The sequence below is a fragment of the Anopheles funestus genome, chromosome X, assembly GCF_943734845.2.
Source record: "Anopheles funestus chromosome X, idAnoFuneDA-416_04, whole genome shotgun sequence".
NCBI lineage: Eukaryota > Metazoa > Arthropoda > Insecta > Diptera > Culicidae > Anopheles > Anopheles funestus.
Genome location: NC_064597.1, coordinates 11,175,384 through 11,189,546, shown reverse-complemented (window position 1 = coordinate 11,189,546; position 14,163 = coordinate 11,175,384). Strand labels below are relative to the sequence as shown.

The following is a 14,163-nucleotide window of genomic DNA, read 5'->3' as shown; positions in this document are numbered from 1 at the left end:
AAGAAAAGAAACGAAAATAACGTTGATTAAACACATGTGCGTGCTTTAGCAGCATTAAAAAACCTTTATGGTGTTCTTCTGCAAAGTTCGAATCCGGTACAGTGTTGCCAAAATGAACTGCAAGCTCACGAAAAACATTCAACTATCAACGTGTAATACGCGTGCAAACATAAATCGATCAATAGCACTTCCCATTCGTCGAGTGTTCATTTTATGTGAAATGAACATCGAATGAACGCGACAGGCCGTTCTGTACGCATTTGACAGTTGCTGCACGGACCAAAACAAACGCCAAGCTAACGCCAAGCTGTGTGAAGAGCTGTGAAAAGTGAAGAACTTTAATCCTTGTTTCTATACGAAATTAACACAAATGGACACATATGTTGTGTTAAAAACATAATCGGCCAAGAAAGGGAACAAACAGTTCATGCGGACCGTGCTGCGGCAAAGGATAAATTTCGCCAAGGTCGCCATCACGGTGTCCTTTGTGTTGCTACCTATCGCGATTTGGTGAATAAGTTAAAAGTGTGCCAGTTGTGCAAACACGCATTCGCTGCCCACTATCAACAATAGCAGGCTATCAACAACAAAAAACAACTATCAACCATTGTGTTTTTCTTGTTTCCACCCGTTTTTGCGGCTTAATGAGGTTACCATAATCAAAGCATCGGCAGCTTCGGTTTGGCTGTGCTTTTACTCGCACGGTTCTAGTGAAGAGGAAAAGATGAAACTACAGCTTACCATGGGTCGCAGCCAAAGTCCGGCAATAGACAAAGAATCGGAAGCGGTGAAAGGTGGCGGATATGAGGCAACATCCGTGAACGGTCCCGAGGATGACTTTGAGCTGTGGGATCAGAGTAAAGCGCTGCGTTCGGAATATCGGGACAATCGCTGGAGCCAGAACGGATGGTCCTCCTGCATACCGATATCGATCATTTTAGTGTTGATTGTGCTGGTGGTGCTGCTGCCACTGATGGATCATAGCGAGCGTGCCGGGGACGAACCGACGCGTGCGGGTTTGGGCCGCTTCGGGCAACCGATCTGTGCGGAAAAATGTTCTATCGAGCTGGTGGAAAGCATACCGGAGGGTATGACGTATCCCGACGACAGTCCAACGTATCGTACCACCTTCCAGGCTTGGATGACGCTCCTAGAACTCGCGCAAGAAACGGTCGAGATTGGATCGTTCTACTGGACGTTAAAGGGTGCGGACGTTTATAATCATTCATCCGCCCGGGAAGGTGAGATGATATTTCGTAAACTGTTCGAAGCCGGTACGGTGCGGAAGCTGCAGGTGAAAATTGCCCAAAGTGCACCGACGTCCGCCTCCCCCAATCTGGATACGGATCTGCTGGCCAAGCAGGGCGCCGCCACGGTACGATCGGTCGATTTTCCACGCCTAATCGGTGGCGGTGTGCTGCACACCAAGGTTTGGATAATAGACCGGCAGCACTTCTATCTTGGCAGTGCCAACATGGACTGGCGATCGCTAACGCAGGTAAAAGAGCTGGGCGTTCTGGGCACAAACTGTTCCTGCCTCGTGTACGATCTAGCCAAGATATTCGACGTGTACTGGGATATGGGTGCACCCGATGCACGATTGCCTCCGAAATGGCCGAAAGAGTATACCGCCAGCTTTAACTATTCTGCACCCGCGCACGTTGAATTCAATGGCAAAACAGCAATGGACACTTACTTCTCGGTAAGTCTTGATTTTATTTAATAGTCATCTTTAACACTAGAACTATCAAGCGTTTTTTTGTGTGTGGTTAATTATTAAACAAATTTCGAAGTGTTGGAGTATATTTTATTATTTATTGAAGATCTTGCTATAAAATAAACAGTAGAACATCGATTATCCGGGGGCGGATTAACCGGCGGGTGGATTAATCGTGCGCCGAAAATTCACAACTGTGCAACCGTGGTGAACATTTGTACTGATGTCAGGGTGTTTAAAACTATTAAAATCGTCATCAAACAATAAATTTTAAATGATTTTATTTGTTATTTGATATTAATTTGTTTGATCCGCAATCATTTTTAGCATCAAAAGGATCACGATAGTATAGTATATGGATACTATATACGCTTTATCTAGATATATAAATGGTCTTGATATTTGAGTGACTATTATCCGTGGAAATCGATTAACCGGCATCAGTGCGGTCTAGAGATGAGAATAACAACTCTTTTTAGTGAATCAACTCAGAGTGAGTGAGTCGTTATTAGGAGTCTTTTTTGAAATTTAACAAAATTCTATAAATTGATTTATTTTAATATCAATTGGTTAAAAAAATTTCCTTTCACTCAAACAATGCTTTAAGTAAAAAAAATAATAAAAAAAACATAAAAAAATTCTAAAAAATTGAAAAATTTCTTAAGGCTATATAGCCTATACCTTTTTTTTGAGTAATTTTGTAAAAAATAAATTAAATTGATTTATTTTATTGCTAAATGGTTGAAATAAGTTTCTTTTCACTCCAATAATGCTGTAAATTAAAAAAATAAAAAATACAAAAAAAAATTAAAAATTATAAAAATTTGAAAATTTCATAAGGTTCATTTTTGCACCAAGTTTTGCCTATAACTCGGTTGGTATCCAACGGATCGCCAATCTTTAACCTGCGCTCGATAGATGGCACTAATGGCTACATTTTCTTCTTGGACGGTCATGCCTTCAGATGTCTGTGTCGGAAGTTATTCGAGGAACCAAGTTCCACACCCTGTTTGCGAAAATGGAAAATTTTCTTCATTTTTGCACCAAGTTTTGCCTATAACTCGGTCGGTATCCAACGGATTGCCAATCTTTAACTTGTGGTCGATAGATGGCACCAATGGCTACATTTTCTTCTTGGACGGCCATGCCCTCAGATGTATGTGCCAGAAGTTATTTGAGGAACCAAGTTCCATACCCTGTTCGAGAAAATGTAAAATTTTCCGCATTTTTGAGCAATTTAGCAAAATTTATAAATGTGATATATTTTAATGCGAATTTGTTTCAATATGTTTTTTTTCTCTCAAAAAATGCTTTAAATTAAAAGAAGAATAAAAAAACAAAAAAATATATTCAACTCGAAATTTTCCTAAGGCTTACCTTACCTTTTTTTGAGTAATTTAGTAAAATTTTCTAAATTGATTTATTTTAATGCCAATTGGTTGAACTAAGTTTCTTTTCACCCAAATCATGCTTTAAATTAAAAAAAAAATAATTAAAAATAATAAAAAAAAAATTAAAAAAATATTTTTAACTTGAAAATTGAAAAAAGTTCAATACAATGTTTCATCTCACTATCTCACTCTTACTCACTTTGCACATCTCTAGTGCGGTCCCGAGCACCCCGGATAATCAACGTTCTACTTTTTATGTAAAATTCATGGCTCTACTACCATAGCATTGTTTAACGCCCAAAAAAGAATGTGATGAAAATGAAGCGTTCCAGTCAAGATGGCTTGTCCGGTAGTTCTAGTGTTATGAATTATATTCGTTAAATTTTTTAGTATAATTTTTGCATAACGGACCAATACACTTACGCTGATCGAACACGGCTTTTATTACGATAATCATTACTGACATTACCCTATTATGCTCGACGGAAATAATATTTATTTTTCAAGTGCTATTATTGCTTAACGATTTTGACCCGCTGGTCGTGTACCAGAGAAAATATAAACTTATCTCTAATTTCATCCATTTCGGCAATGAAATTAATCATCTATTTAAGAGACAAAAAGCTAATTAGCTTTACATTGGGAAATTTTTAAGACAAACAAGACACCATGACAAGTGACAAACCATAGAACAGAAAGCTCAAGACAGTACACTAAAGACTCAATCATATTCTTATATTAATGTATGATTTGGTTTAGTAGAAAAAGCTGGGTTTATTTTAATTAAAACTTACACCCAGTTAAAATAAAGAGAATCTTTAGTTTAGTTTCTTACACTTAAGTTACACTTATAGATTCTTTTGAAGTATTTCTAAGTATTTGCTTTTGTTTACATTTAAGAAAAGCTTTTGGTTTAGTATATTGGATATTGACCATCCGAAATAAGCTGACAGCTGTTACTAAACCTGTAATGTTTTTTTAGAGCTCCCCACCAATGATGTCACCTACGGGGCGAACAGATGATCTGTTTGCTATAATAGATGTTATCAATAAGGCAAACCGTTTCGTACACATATCGGTAATGGATTACTTTCCACTAACGCTTTACACGCGCATAACGCAGTAAGTATAAGTGGTGTAGCGTAACGCATGCAAGTACAAGATGGTAACGCTGGCCCGTTGCTTGCGTATTCCACAGCTACTGGCCTTACATCGATGATGCGCTGCGTAAGGCGGCTATCGAGCGGAAGATATCGTTGCGTCTGCTCATCTCGCTCTGGGACCATTCCCGACCGTCGGAAGAATACTTTCTCCATTCGCTCGAAGCACTGTCGAACGCGCTGAACGGTGTCGACATACAGATACGCCGGTTTATTGTGCCGGCGTCCGACGACCAGAAGAAGATACCGTTCGGGCGGGTCAACCACAACAAGTACATGGTGACGGACAATACGGCGTACATCGGTACGTCGAACTGGTCCGGCGATTATTTCATCGATACAGCCGGCATCGGTATGGTGATCTCTTCGTTCGATACCAATGGTACAATCATACAGGAGTTGCAATCCGTATTCGAGCGCGATTGGAACAGCAAGTATGCGGTACGCTTAAGCTAGGCTGTACAACCAAACAAACAAAACAAAAAACATGATTCACTAGTTCACGAGCTCAATTTTAAAACACTTGCATTTTTGCTACCTTTCATGGTATAGCTTAATAAGGATGAATGATGCGGCTAAAGATTGCAAAAAAAAAAAAAATCAGTGCACATCATGTCGCGTACGCGCAACATTTGGTACATTGATGCCTTAAACACGAGTTACATGTGCCTTAGTGTAATGCAAAATCGGTTAGTGACAACTTTCTAGCAAATGTGTGAAGGAGAAGAAGAAGAAAACCAAAATTCATTTGATATAATTCTATGCTATAATTTTTTTTTTGGGTAAACATCATGCTATATAAAGGTGATGCGCAGTTTCGATGGTATTATCAGTTTCATGTTACGACAGTGCTCAATTGTTAGTCTAAAATGTGTTTGTTGATAGTACGTAGCGTACCTTTTTTGTCGCGTTTAGATATGAGTAACATTTTTCCAAATCTATGTAGTTTAGCGTTTGTTTCTCTTCCCACTAGTCAATATACTGTTCGATGTTCGGTACTTGTAGCTAATGCTATTTTATAATAAATTCCATGTCATTGCCAGTACGTAGAATTTTCTTATTAATATTCCACTTATCAGTAACTCTAGTAACGCTCTTTACGAAATGAAAAGTACGTAGTTTATAGCAACAATATATATTCTTGATTTTTTTCCATTTCTACTAGCAATCGGATTCGTTTAGATAGATGCCAACACTAGCAGCATTGCATTTTTTTAGCCATCGATCATAAAGTAATGGTAAAGTGTTTAAATCGTATATGCTTTATGGTGGATTAATATCTCTTTTTGTACCACGTACAAGATATTCTATTGTTTATGTGAGTACTCTAGCAAATGTACAAAAAGCTCCAAACAAGATAAGAAACGTCGCAAAGTAAATCTATACCGGAAACTTTTTTTTTATCCGGATTTAGAAAGGTTTATCATTGGCAAAGTTCTCACAGTAGAACACTTGATCTCCTCGCAATGTAACTGCATGTCGTTCTCATGCGTCTTGGGATATGTCAAACCATCCTCGGTGCTATAAATTATATCCTACGGAATCTTCACCAATGATAACCGTCAAGCTGCTAACATTTATGTCGGATTTTATAGCACAACCATGGCATAATTTTATTTAGCCCAAAACTCTCTTCTAGTCTTCTAGACTCTTCTTCTACTTTTCGCTTTGGATCTCTCACTCTTTCTCTTGTTGACTTTAACGACCTCTAAGGTCGGCCATTTATGGCTTTTTTTTATTAGACTTATTAGACTTAGTCTAGGCTTACTAGACTTATTTTTACCATGTAGCCGGATAGTCCTTGCTACGGAGGGGCACGGTCCGGATGGGATTTGATACCCGATCCTATCTTGTGGACCGGCGACGTTTAACAAATACACCACCGCCCGCCCCGATTGCCACCAAATACCAAACATTTATCTCAAGTTTTATAGCACAACCATTGGATCTTTAATTTTCTTCCAGACTTCATGATAGACTCCTCGATTATGGCAGAACGTCTATTTATCTTTCAACTTTTCACTTTGGATAAAGCTCGCGATAGAAAATCGTAAACTTTTACTGGGACTTCCTGCTCCTTTTTTCATATTTGTAGTGGAGTAGCATCAATCACTTTTATCCTCATCCTCCATGTGATAGAGGACGGTCGAAGCTCAATAAGAGTTCAAACTCAAAATTTCGGCACGCACCAAAAAGAAAGACAAACCCAAATCCATATGTTTCGTCGTATGTCTATTTTATTACAAAATGGAGTAAATTAACATTAACAATGTTGTGTATTGTATTGCTATCCGATAAAGAGATTGTTTTGTTGCAAACAAAAGTCGTCGCGTTGCGTTTGCAAATTTAATGTTCATGCATGAAGAGTAAGATACAGCTCATCAGTCCTTGTTGCCGTTCTACCCAATAGAGTAAGATAAAGCGCCACTAGCTTGTAGATATCTCATACTAGAGGAGGCCATTCTACTGGTTTCGTTTTTTAGTGTATTTTAATATTACTAACTTTCACAAATTGTTTCCTGTAGATTTTGCTTTAAACCACTTACTTATAGGCGGTTGAAAATAATGAGAACAAATTATAAAATTAAGAAGAAAAAAAAATCCCCAAAAAAATGAAAGAAAACATCACTCAGCAAAAGTAGCGAGATATTGGTTTGATAACTTTTTTTTTGTTTAAATTTAAATATTGCCTTAAACATAACGATGATGGTAAGGTATGATAAAATGAACAAAAGTTGATATAAACACTGGGTAAGTGTGCAGCCAAGCGAACGTCTGCTTTTTTCTTTGTTTTTTGTTGAAGAAATCTGTTTTAAACTTTATCACAAAGAAGCAAAAAAAAAAATGGTCATATCATTTTAAAAGTAAGTAGACGCCCAATATTTCACACAACTCTAGGATAAACTAAACAACAACAAAAAAAAGCTTAATGCTAATCTCGCATTAGCAGAGAGTGTGCCTCCAGAGATTGGAATAAATGACTAAATTCTAAAGTCTGATCGTTCGGCTTTGGCTCATCCTCCAACGCTAGGTGGTTACTCAGGTCTAGGTATTAGGTATTAGTCCCCTAACCAAAAAAAAACCCCACTAGCGGAAGGTATGTAGCTACATAATTAACGATGTTATAAAATGCTAGCCCTAAAAAAACAGGAAGAGAGCAGACACCAGTCTTAGTGTTCGGTTTCGCTTCATTTAACTACAACCCAAATAATGGACGGTTTTACACGCTTAAATATATTGAGTAGTGGTTGGTGGTGGGCAACTCGTTCACTCGTTGCAACCCAACCCGGCGGACCAGTTACAGATGCCACCGACCGGGTCGTAACTGAGACCCTTCGGGCAGGTATACTCCCAACCGATAACGCCTCCGATCTCCATTTTGGCACAAGAGATGAACTTTTTGCATGACAGCGGATGTGGAAAGTTGCCCTGATCGAGACACTCGATAATGCCTGGTCCGTGCATGATCACTTTAACCTGTTAGAGGAGAGGGAGTGAATGATAAAATCGAATTATTAAGTAATATGGTAGAATCCAAGATGGCGTCATGGTTTATCCAAGCACGCGGTACTTACCTGTGAACTAGATTTTCCCACTTTACGCGTATCTCCATCATCGTAGTAGTCGTAATCGATTGGAGCAGGACGATAGGTACGTCCTGTAACGTCATCCTTCTGCTTTCTTCTACCACTGTTGGGTTGCCTCTCGTAGTGCGCCGGTTGATGATTTCGGGGGAACTGTGACAGTAAGGTAGTGTCCTGCCGTGGACTAATCGTTGCCGTTGCGATCGGTGAAGTGTAAATAAGTCCTGGTGTCGTTTGCTGATAGTAATACTCCGAGTGCGTCGCAATACGGGGCCTCTGAATGGGTGTCTCTGCACAGAGGAGAGAGAAGCGGAGAAATGTATCACCGCGTTGCTACACCTGTCAAAAATCCCCCTCACCACTACTTACGCAATTTGTGCGTTGACGTCGCCTGTACTGGGACGCTGTATGCGAGCGTGTTAGGATAGTCGTGCGTAACGTTGTATTTGTGCGTAGTCGCTCGTCCGTTCACTTCCGCCACAAACGGTGGCGTTTGTTTCTGCTGCTGCCGGACCCACTCCTTATCCACCACACCTTCGTACCCGTTGCGAACGGTCGTCGTGCTAACGATTGGCAACGGTGCACGCGACAGTGTGGTAAGCGCATCGATCAGTTCCTGCTCGATCGGTTCACCATCCTCATGTTCGCCTATCTGCTGATAGCGATTCTTCGCATTGTACAGCTTACTGTTCTGCCGTATACTGGGCTCAATGTTTTGATCGACACCGGACACATCGAGCGACTGGGCCGGTACTGCTTGCTGCTCATTAACGTTACGTTCGGCACCCGGTCCGGTACTGAGCCCACCGGTACGATATTTATTTTTCTTAAAGAACTTGCTACTAACTGGTGCCCCTGTAGAGGAGGGAACTGACTCTAGGGGTGTTGGTGTTGTGGTGCGCGTCAGCGGCGAACCATTGTTTCGCCGTTTAAACAATGAATTTACCGGTCGAGTAGATACTTCTGCTTTCATGATGTAAAATGAAGAAAGATGTACGAGAAAACAAAAAAGGAAAAAACAAATCAATTAACGCTAAAGAATCTGTAGATTCTACCGCAAATTATTTTCTGTTGCAAAATGGCCGGGCCCATCATTCTCTTACGTTCAAGCTAAACTCAAAGACGACATGATCATCTCACTAGATGCACTCCAGAACACACATCCTGTTCATCTTTGTGTGCGCATGTCTGGGAAGAGTTATTTAATTTAAACAAAAAAACAAGCAAATCAAGAATTCTTCCATGATTTGCATAGCTGGTTCCTACAGACAAAGTGAATTTCATCATATGAAACAGAAAAAAGTCGATAAAAATCATTGCTTAATTATGCAGATGCCTCTTCATCGCATTCATTCGAGTCATGTGTATGTAGATTCAGATGCTGAGTTCCGTCTTCCCATATCGGTCCCCATTATTACAACAGAGGATCGCGTGGTTTTTTGGGGGGGCGGCCGACACAAATACCTTTTTTTAAGGCATTACAAAACGACACGAAAACATCAAACTAACTCCTGCTGGGTGATTTAATATTCAAATACTATGCAAGTATGCAAGCGGGGGAAGGGAAAACAGCAGCAGTTTGAAAATCCAAAATTGTCGTCTCGATCACCTTGAAACCCTGTGTTCAAATCCCGAACGTTACGCAAAACGTTGAAAGTGGGAGTTAGACGTTTGTCGCAATCAGTCGTGTGGGGTATGCATGTTGGGGAGGGGCATTGCAGCGATTATTTTGCTATGAAGGAATCAACTAATGTGATGTAGACGATTAATGCGTCTAAATGCGTTCAGCACATTTGGAAGGTTCGATTGTATGACATGAGGAGTTTTGGAACTCGTTACGTACGTCATAGACAGTATAGACACTTTTGTGAGAAAGCTCTCAAAAAGCTTATAGTCTTTTCCGTTAAAGAAACATTTCCCTCGGGATCAACAGTCTTTTTCAGCTTTTTTTCGGTTTTCTCAGGAAATCTCCATCTCCTCATTTCTTGATTTTGTTTTCCCGTTACTGAGTAGTCGTCAGTATACTATTTCAATGTGATTTCATTAACCATGGTAATAAAGGAGGAAAAAGAGCACTAGAATTGTGTATTACCACTAAATGGTCTAAGATGAGTTTCGTCTAAGCCAAACATTTCTTCAACAAAATCCTGCCAATTTTGTTGAATAATGGAATTTCACCAAGGATTTGGACTAGCATTTTGTAGTTCCCAAATATAAGTTTCATGAGATCATCTTCCTATTTGGAGCACCTGAATTGAAGCTTCTTCAAACAAAGACAACTTGTACGTCTGAGTAAAGTTCTGATGGCAACTGGTTGGATTTTGAGATGCTTTAACCGATTGCCTTTTTAAGAACACCAATTTCTGGAGTACACCGAAGTATAGATATATTACTCGATTGATTTAAATTCCAGTTCCAAAGATATTCCTCACAGAAATAAAAAATAGCTCCTCATTACTGGGGGAAACTGTCCATGAGAAACGATTGCATCCACAACTTTGAATGCAAATTGGCAATAGTTCCTAAACAGTGAGCTAAACAAATTAAAAAAATGATGAAACACTAAATTTCCAAGACAAACCATCTTTATGCGAAACATAAACGACATGTCAACGGCTCGTTGTGGGAACAGAAAGTTAGATGATGATCGCTCGCCGTAAATCTTCACGTCCGAAATTCGAGCTGGACGTGGTAAAAGAATACCCAAAACTTTCCATCACGACAAACAAAACTACGTTGTTGTGTCCCGTGCGCGTGCTTTCGGTAGAGATTTCATCTGGTGATGCCTGCGGCGTCCGTTCCCCTCTTCTCCTCACCCCTCTTCGACCCCCTTTCGCCTGCAGCAACGAATTGGCTGCTAATCATGAGAGCGAGAAAACGCGTCTACCATCTATATATTTGCATGACCGACGAGTGAGGTTGTATAAGAAGATCATCTACCAGACTCGTTCCGTTCGACCTTCGCCCGTATGCCCGCCGAGGTACACTCCAACTAGGAGCCCCATCTGACCCCCTTGAGTGAGGAATTCCGGGAGGGAGGGCAAGGTGACACACTATTTTCGCTTTCATCTGCACATACCCACACACACAAACACGGAGTTGCTTCATCTTACCTGCACCTGGGCTTGTCTCGCTGGTAGCGTTGGGGATCGTGGTGCTCTCGCTGCCCGCTGCGGTGGTGGTGCTGCCAGTGTAACCGGTTCTATTAGCGGGTCCATATTTGCGCCGTATGCTACCGTTGCTGGTGAGATTCGGACGGCCGGGTCGGCTTTGCGACACCTCGGACTTGGCGGTGGCGACGGTGGTCGTTTCCTCCGTCGATGACATCACACTGGTCGGCCGCTGTCGGTTCGCAATTTTGGCCAGATAGCTCGAGGCGGTGGTGGGACGGCGACGGCGCACCAACAGTGACGGCGTCGTCGCTGTCGTCGGCTGCTGATCGGAGGTCGCCTGCTCGACGCTGGCAGAGGGCACTTCAGAGCGTCGCGTGCTCTTGGTGCGTTCGGTCGTGGTGTCTGGCTGCTCTCTGGACGTTTGGCTGCTGCTTGGCTTACCGCTACCACCTACGGATGGACGTCTCAAGCTCGGACGGTACTGTGGACGCACCTGGACGCCGGTATAAAGGGGGAAAAAAGTACAAGATAAACGTGAAACGGAGAAAAAGAGAGAGAGAGAGAAGGAAAGAGATGGAGGTTGAATTAGACGCTTAAAGAGGGTTTTTGTATTATGGAATATGGGGCAAACAACAGAAAACAAAGTGTCTCAAAGACGCATAGTGTCATTTGTAGATGTAGATTGACAAATAGCGCAGTTGTGTTAGGCTTTTCTGGCGGTAAAACTCTGTCTACCATTCAGGCGTCTGATCGGGTGGCGAAGTGTAGCATGTTTGCACAACTTTAGTGTTTGGAGTTGATGGAAGGTTTTTTTTGGGGTTTTTGCTTCTTCAGTTTATTGTACTTTAAACGTTTCAAATTCAAATTGTGTGTATGTGCGTGTGTATTTTTGGAAGTGTTTATTCTTCGAGTGCCGACTAAATCACGTTGTCGTCGTAAACGTTTAGAGATTCTTCTAGATAGTACTACACACTGTGGAATACCTCAGTAATAGCTATACATACATAAGAGATAGTAAGTGGAAGGTTTCGTTTTCTGCAAAGAATAGAATATAGAACAGTGTGTGTGTGTGTGTGTGGGTTTTTAGTAGTAGATTACATTGTAGAGCAAACAACATTCCAGCATGGTCAATCCATGTGCTCCACTGAACGTTGAACGGTTGCGTGTAAGATCTGGATCCATGTGCTAGATTTCAGAATAGCTAATCATGCAAGTGAAGGTATTAGTTGCCATACCACACTCACAATAGGGCGTTCGACGTCTATAACGCAACGCGAAGGTACTGCGTGGACTAAGATTTACAATTTGTCACACCCACGTGGTTTTTTTGTTGTTGTTAATTACTAGAGTTGCCATCTTGCCTCACACTGCTGGCTCAACTTTGGCATACATTAGTTTTACCGGAGATTATTAGCGGCTCTAACCATCTGTCTCTGTATCGTAAATCAGCATTAGCTATAGGCGACCCAAGGTTACCTATTAGTTTTGCTATGATTCATTACTTGTCTAGAGTGAGGTCCTCCACATGGGGAGGTGCGTTGGGGTATTGGTCGTACACGCGTATCTACGAATGTAAGTTTTCTTGGTTTGATTTGAAGGCTGTCTATGTTATATTTATTCACTCATTCAGTACACAAGATGTTTGGTTTTTGTGAAAATAGCATTATCCGCCTTTTAGACGAGATTGGAACTCAAAAATATTAGGCTCTTCGTTACCATCTTTATCAGATGTCTAGATCCTTTAGCTACATCTCTTATGAGATTTCTTCAACTCTTCATCATATCTTACTATATTGCGTTGTGTGTTAACATAAACAAAGCATTGCATAATACCCGCTCGACCGACAAGGCGACAAGCGGTTGTTGTTGTCACCGCGTTGTCGCTGCTCCCGGGATTGATTGATTTTGCATCAAAACCGGTTAGCATTCCTGGGCACCATAATCAAACCGGGTGAAAGTTGGTAAATGGATGGGGGGAGAGTTCGCTATTTTTCCAATTTTACTTTTGTTCACCTTAAAGGGCAAAAAAGGAATGCACAGCACCAACGTGGAGAGAAAGTTACGTATATATAGTCAATGTGTTCACGTAAATCGTTTTTTTTTCTTCTTCCTCTTCTTCTCCCCATTTTCAATCTCGTTCGAGCGTCCGGAGATCGGTTTTGAAATTGAAAGTTTTCTCCGCGTTGCAAGCGAATCATGACTGCCTTCTCGGTGGTGCAACGATTAGATCGAACGTCGTGCTCCGCGTGTAGGTGACACCGAAGCGATGTCCGCCTTTGCCCTAAGCACATTGTCAAGGTGCCAAACACAAACGATCGATTTGAATTTGTTTGGTTTTGTTTGTTGTTTTTTTCGACATCTTTTCCGCCCCCCGTAAATGGGAAGATATTATTGTCATCGCTTTACGTAACGATGCAAGATTGGTCAGCGATGGTGAAAGGCCAAGCTGTATTTATACATGTAGGAGCTTCGATGAATGGGAAAGAAGGTGCTAAATTTATTTTCTTCCTGTTACATGATGGTTCCCTTTCATTATCATCTTCCGACGGTTGCCTTTCGAAAGTTGCCATCAGCAATAAAAAACAACAACCAACGAAAAAGGTAAAGTTTAAGGCAATTACCTCCAGCTGAGATGTTTGCGAGAGGCATGTGCAACAAACGTTTAAGTAAAAAAAGAAGAAACACAATTTCCTGCTTTAAGGCAAAACCCCTATTGCGAGGGAAGTTGTACCATTTTTGGAGTTAAAAATCAGGTTAACGTTCCCGTTTCCTTTTATGTAACGTTTTGTAACGCAACTGCTAACGGCACAGTTTAGTAATAATAATACGCTTTCTTAATAAATATTTAAACTATTGTTACAAAACTGACTGAAATGACAGGTAAGTGTAAAGCGCTGTCATAACCAACGGTTTGGCCTTATGAAGCAATCATCCACGCTATTAATATCACAAGGACTGTTTTATATCACAGGCTACTTTCAGTTACAGCGCATATTCAGACAGTCGTTACACCAAAACAAAAAAAAACCGAAATAGTGTGATGTAAATGCGCACAACCTATTTTGCCGTACAAACTCCATTTTGTCAAGGTGGTTAATGGTGGTTGTCCCTGAATTTATAATTGCATCCAATAGGCATAGCGCCAGAGATTCAGTGCAAACAAAAAGCTAGGCACGCTTTGCAGCCCAAGTGCTACTT

At 40.9% G+C, this 14,163-nt stretch overlaps 2 protein-coding genes across 2 annotated transcripts; one reads left to right on the top strand and one right to left on the bottom strand.

The window, feature by feature from the left end:
* The first annotated feature begins 150 nt into the window (after window positions 1–150).
* Window positions 151–5,313, top strand: LOC125767269 (5'-3' exonuclease PLD3-like). Its single transcript, XM_049433686.1, has 3 exons — window positions 151–1,702; window positions 4,091–4,230; window positions 4,307–5,313. The coding sequence occupies exons 1-3, from the start codon at window positions 725–727 to the stop codon at window positions 4,722–4,724; spliced, it is 1,536 nt and encodes a 511-aa protein (XP_049289643.1). The 5' UTR covers window positions 151–724; the 3' UTR covers window positions 4,725–5,313.
* A 1,172-nt stretch (window positions 5,314–6,485) lies between these two features.
* Window positions 6,486–11,594, bottom strand: LOC125767289 (uncharacterized). The gene is made up of 4 exons (XM_049433726.1): window positions 10,966–11,594; window positions 8,222–8,818; window positions 7,844–8,142; window positions 6,486–7,745 (listed from the first exon to the last, which is right to left on the bottom strand). The coding sequence occupies exons 1-4, from the start codon at window positions 11,177–11,179 to the stop codon at window positions 7,536–7,538; spliced, it is 1,320 nt and encodes a 439-aa protein (XP_049289683.1). The 5' UTR covers window positions 11,180–11,594; the 3' UTR covers window positions 6,486–7,535.
* Between the last annotated feature and the right edge of the window lie 2,569 nt (window positions 11,595–14,163).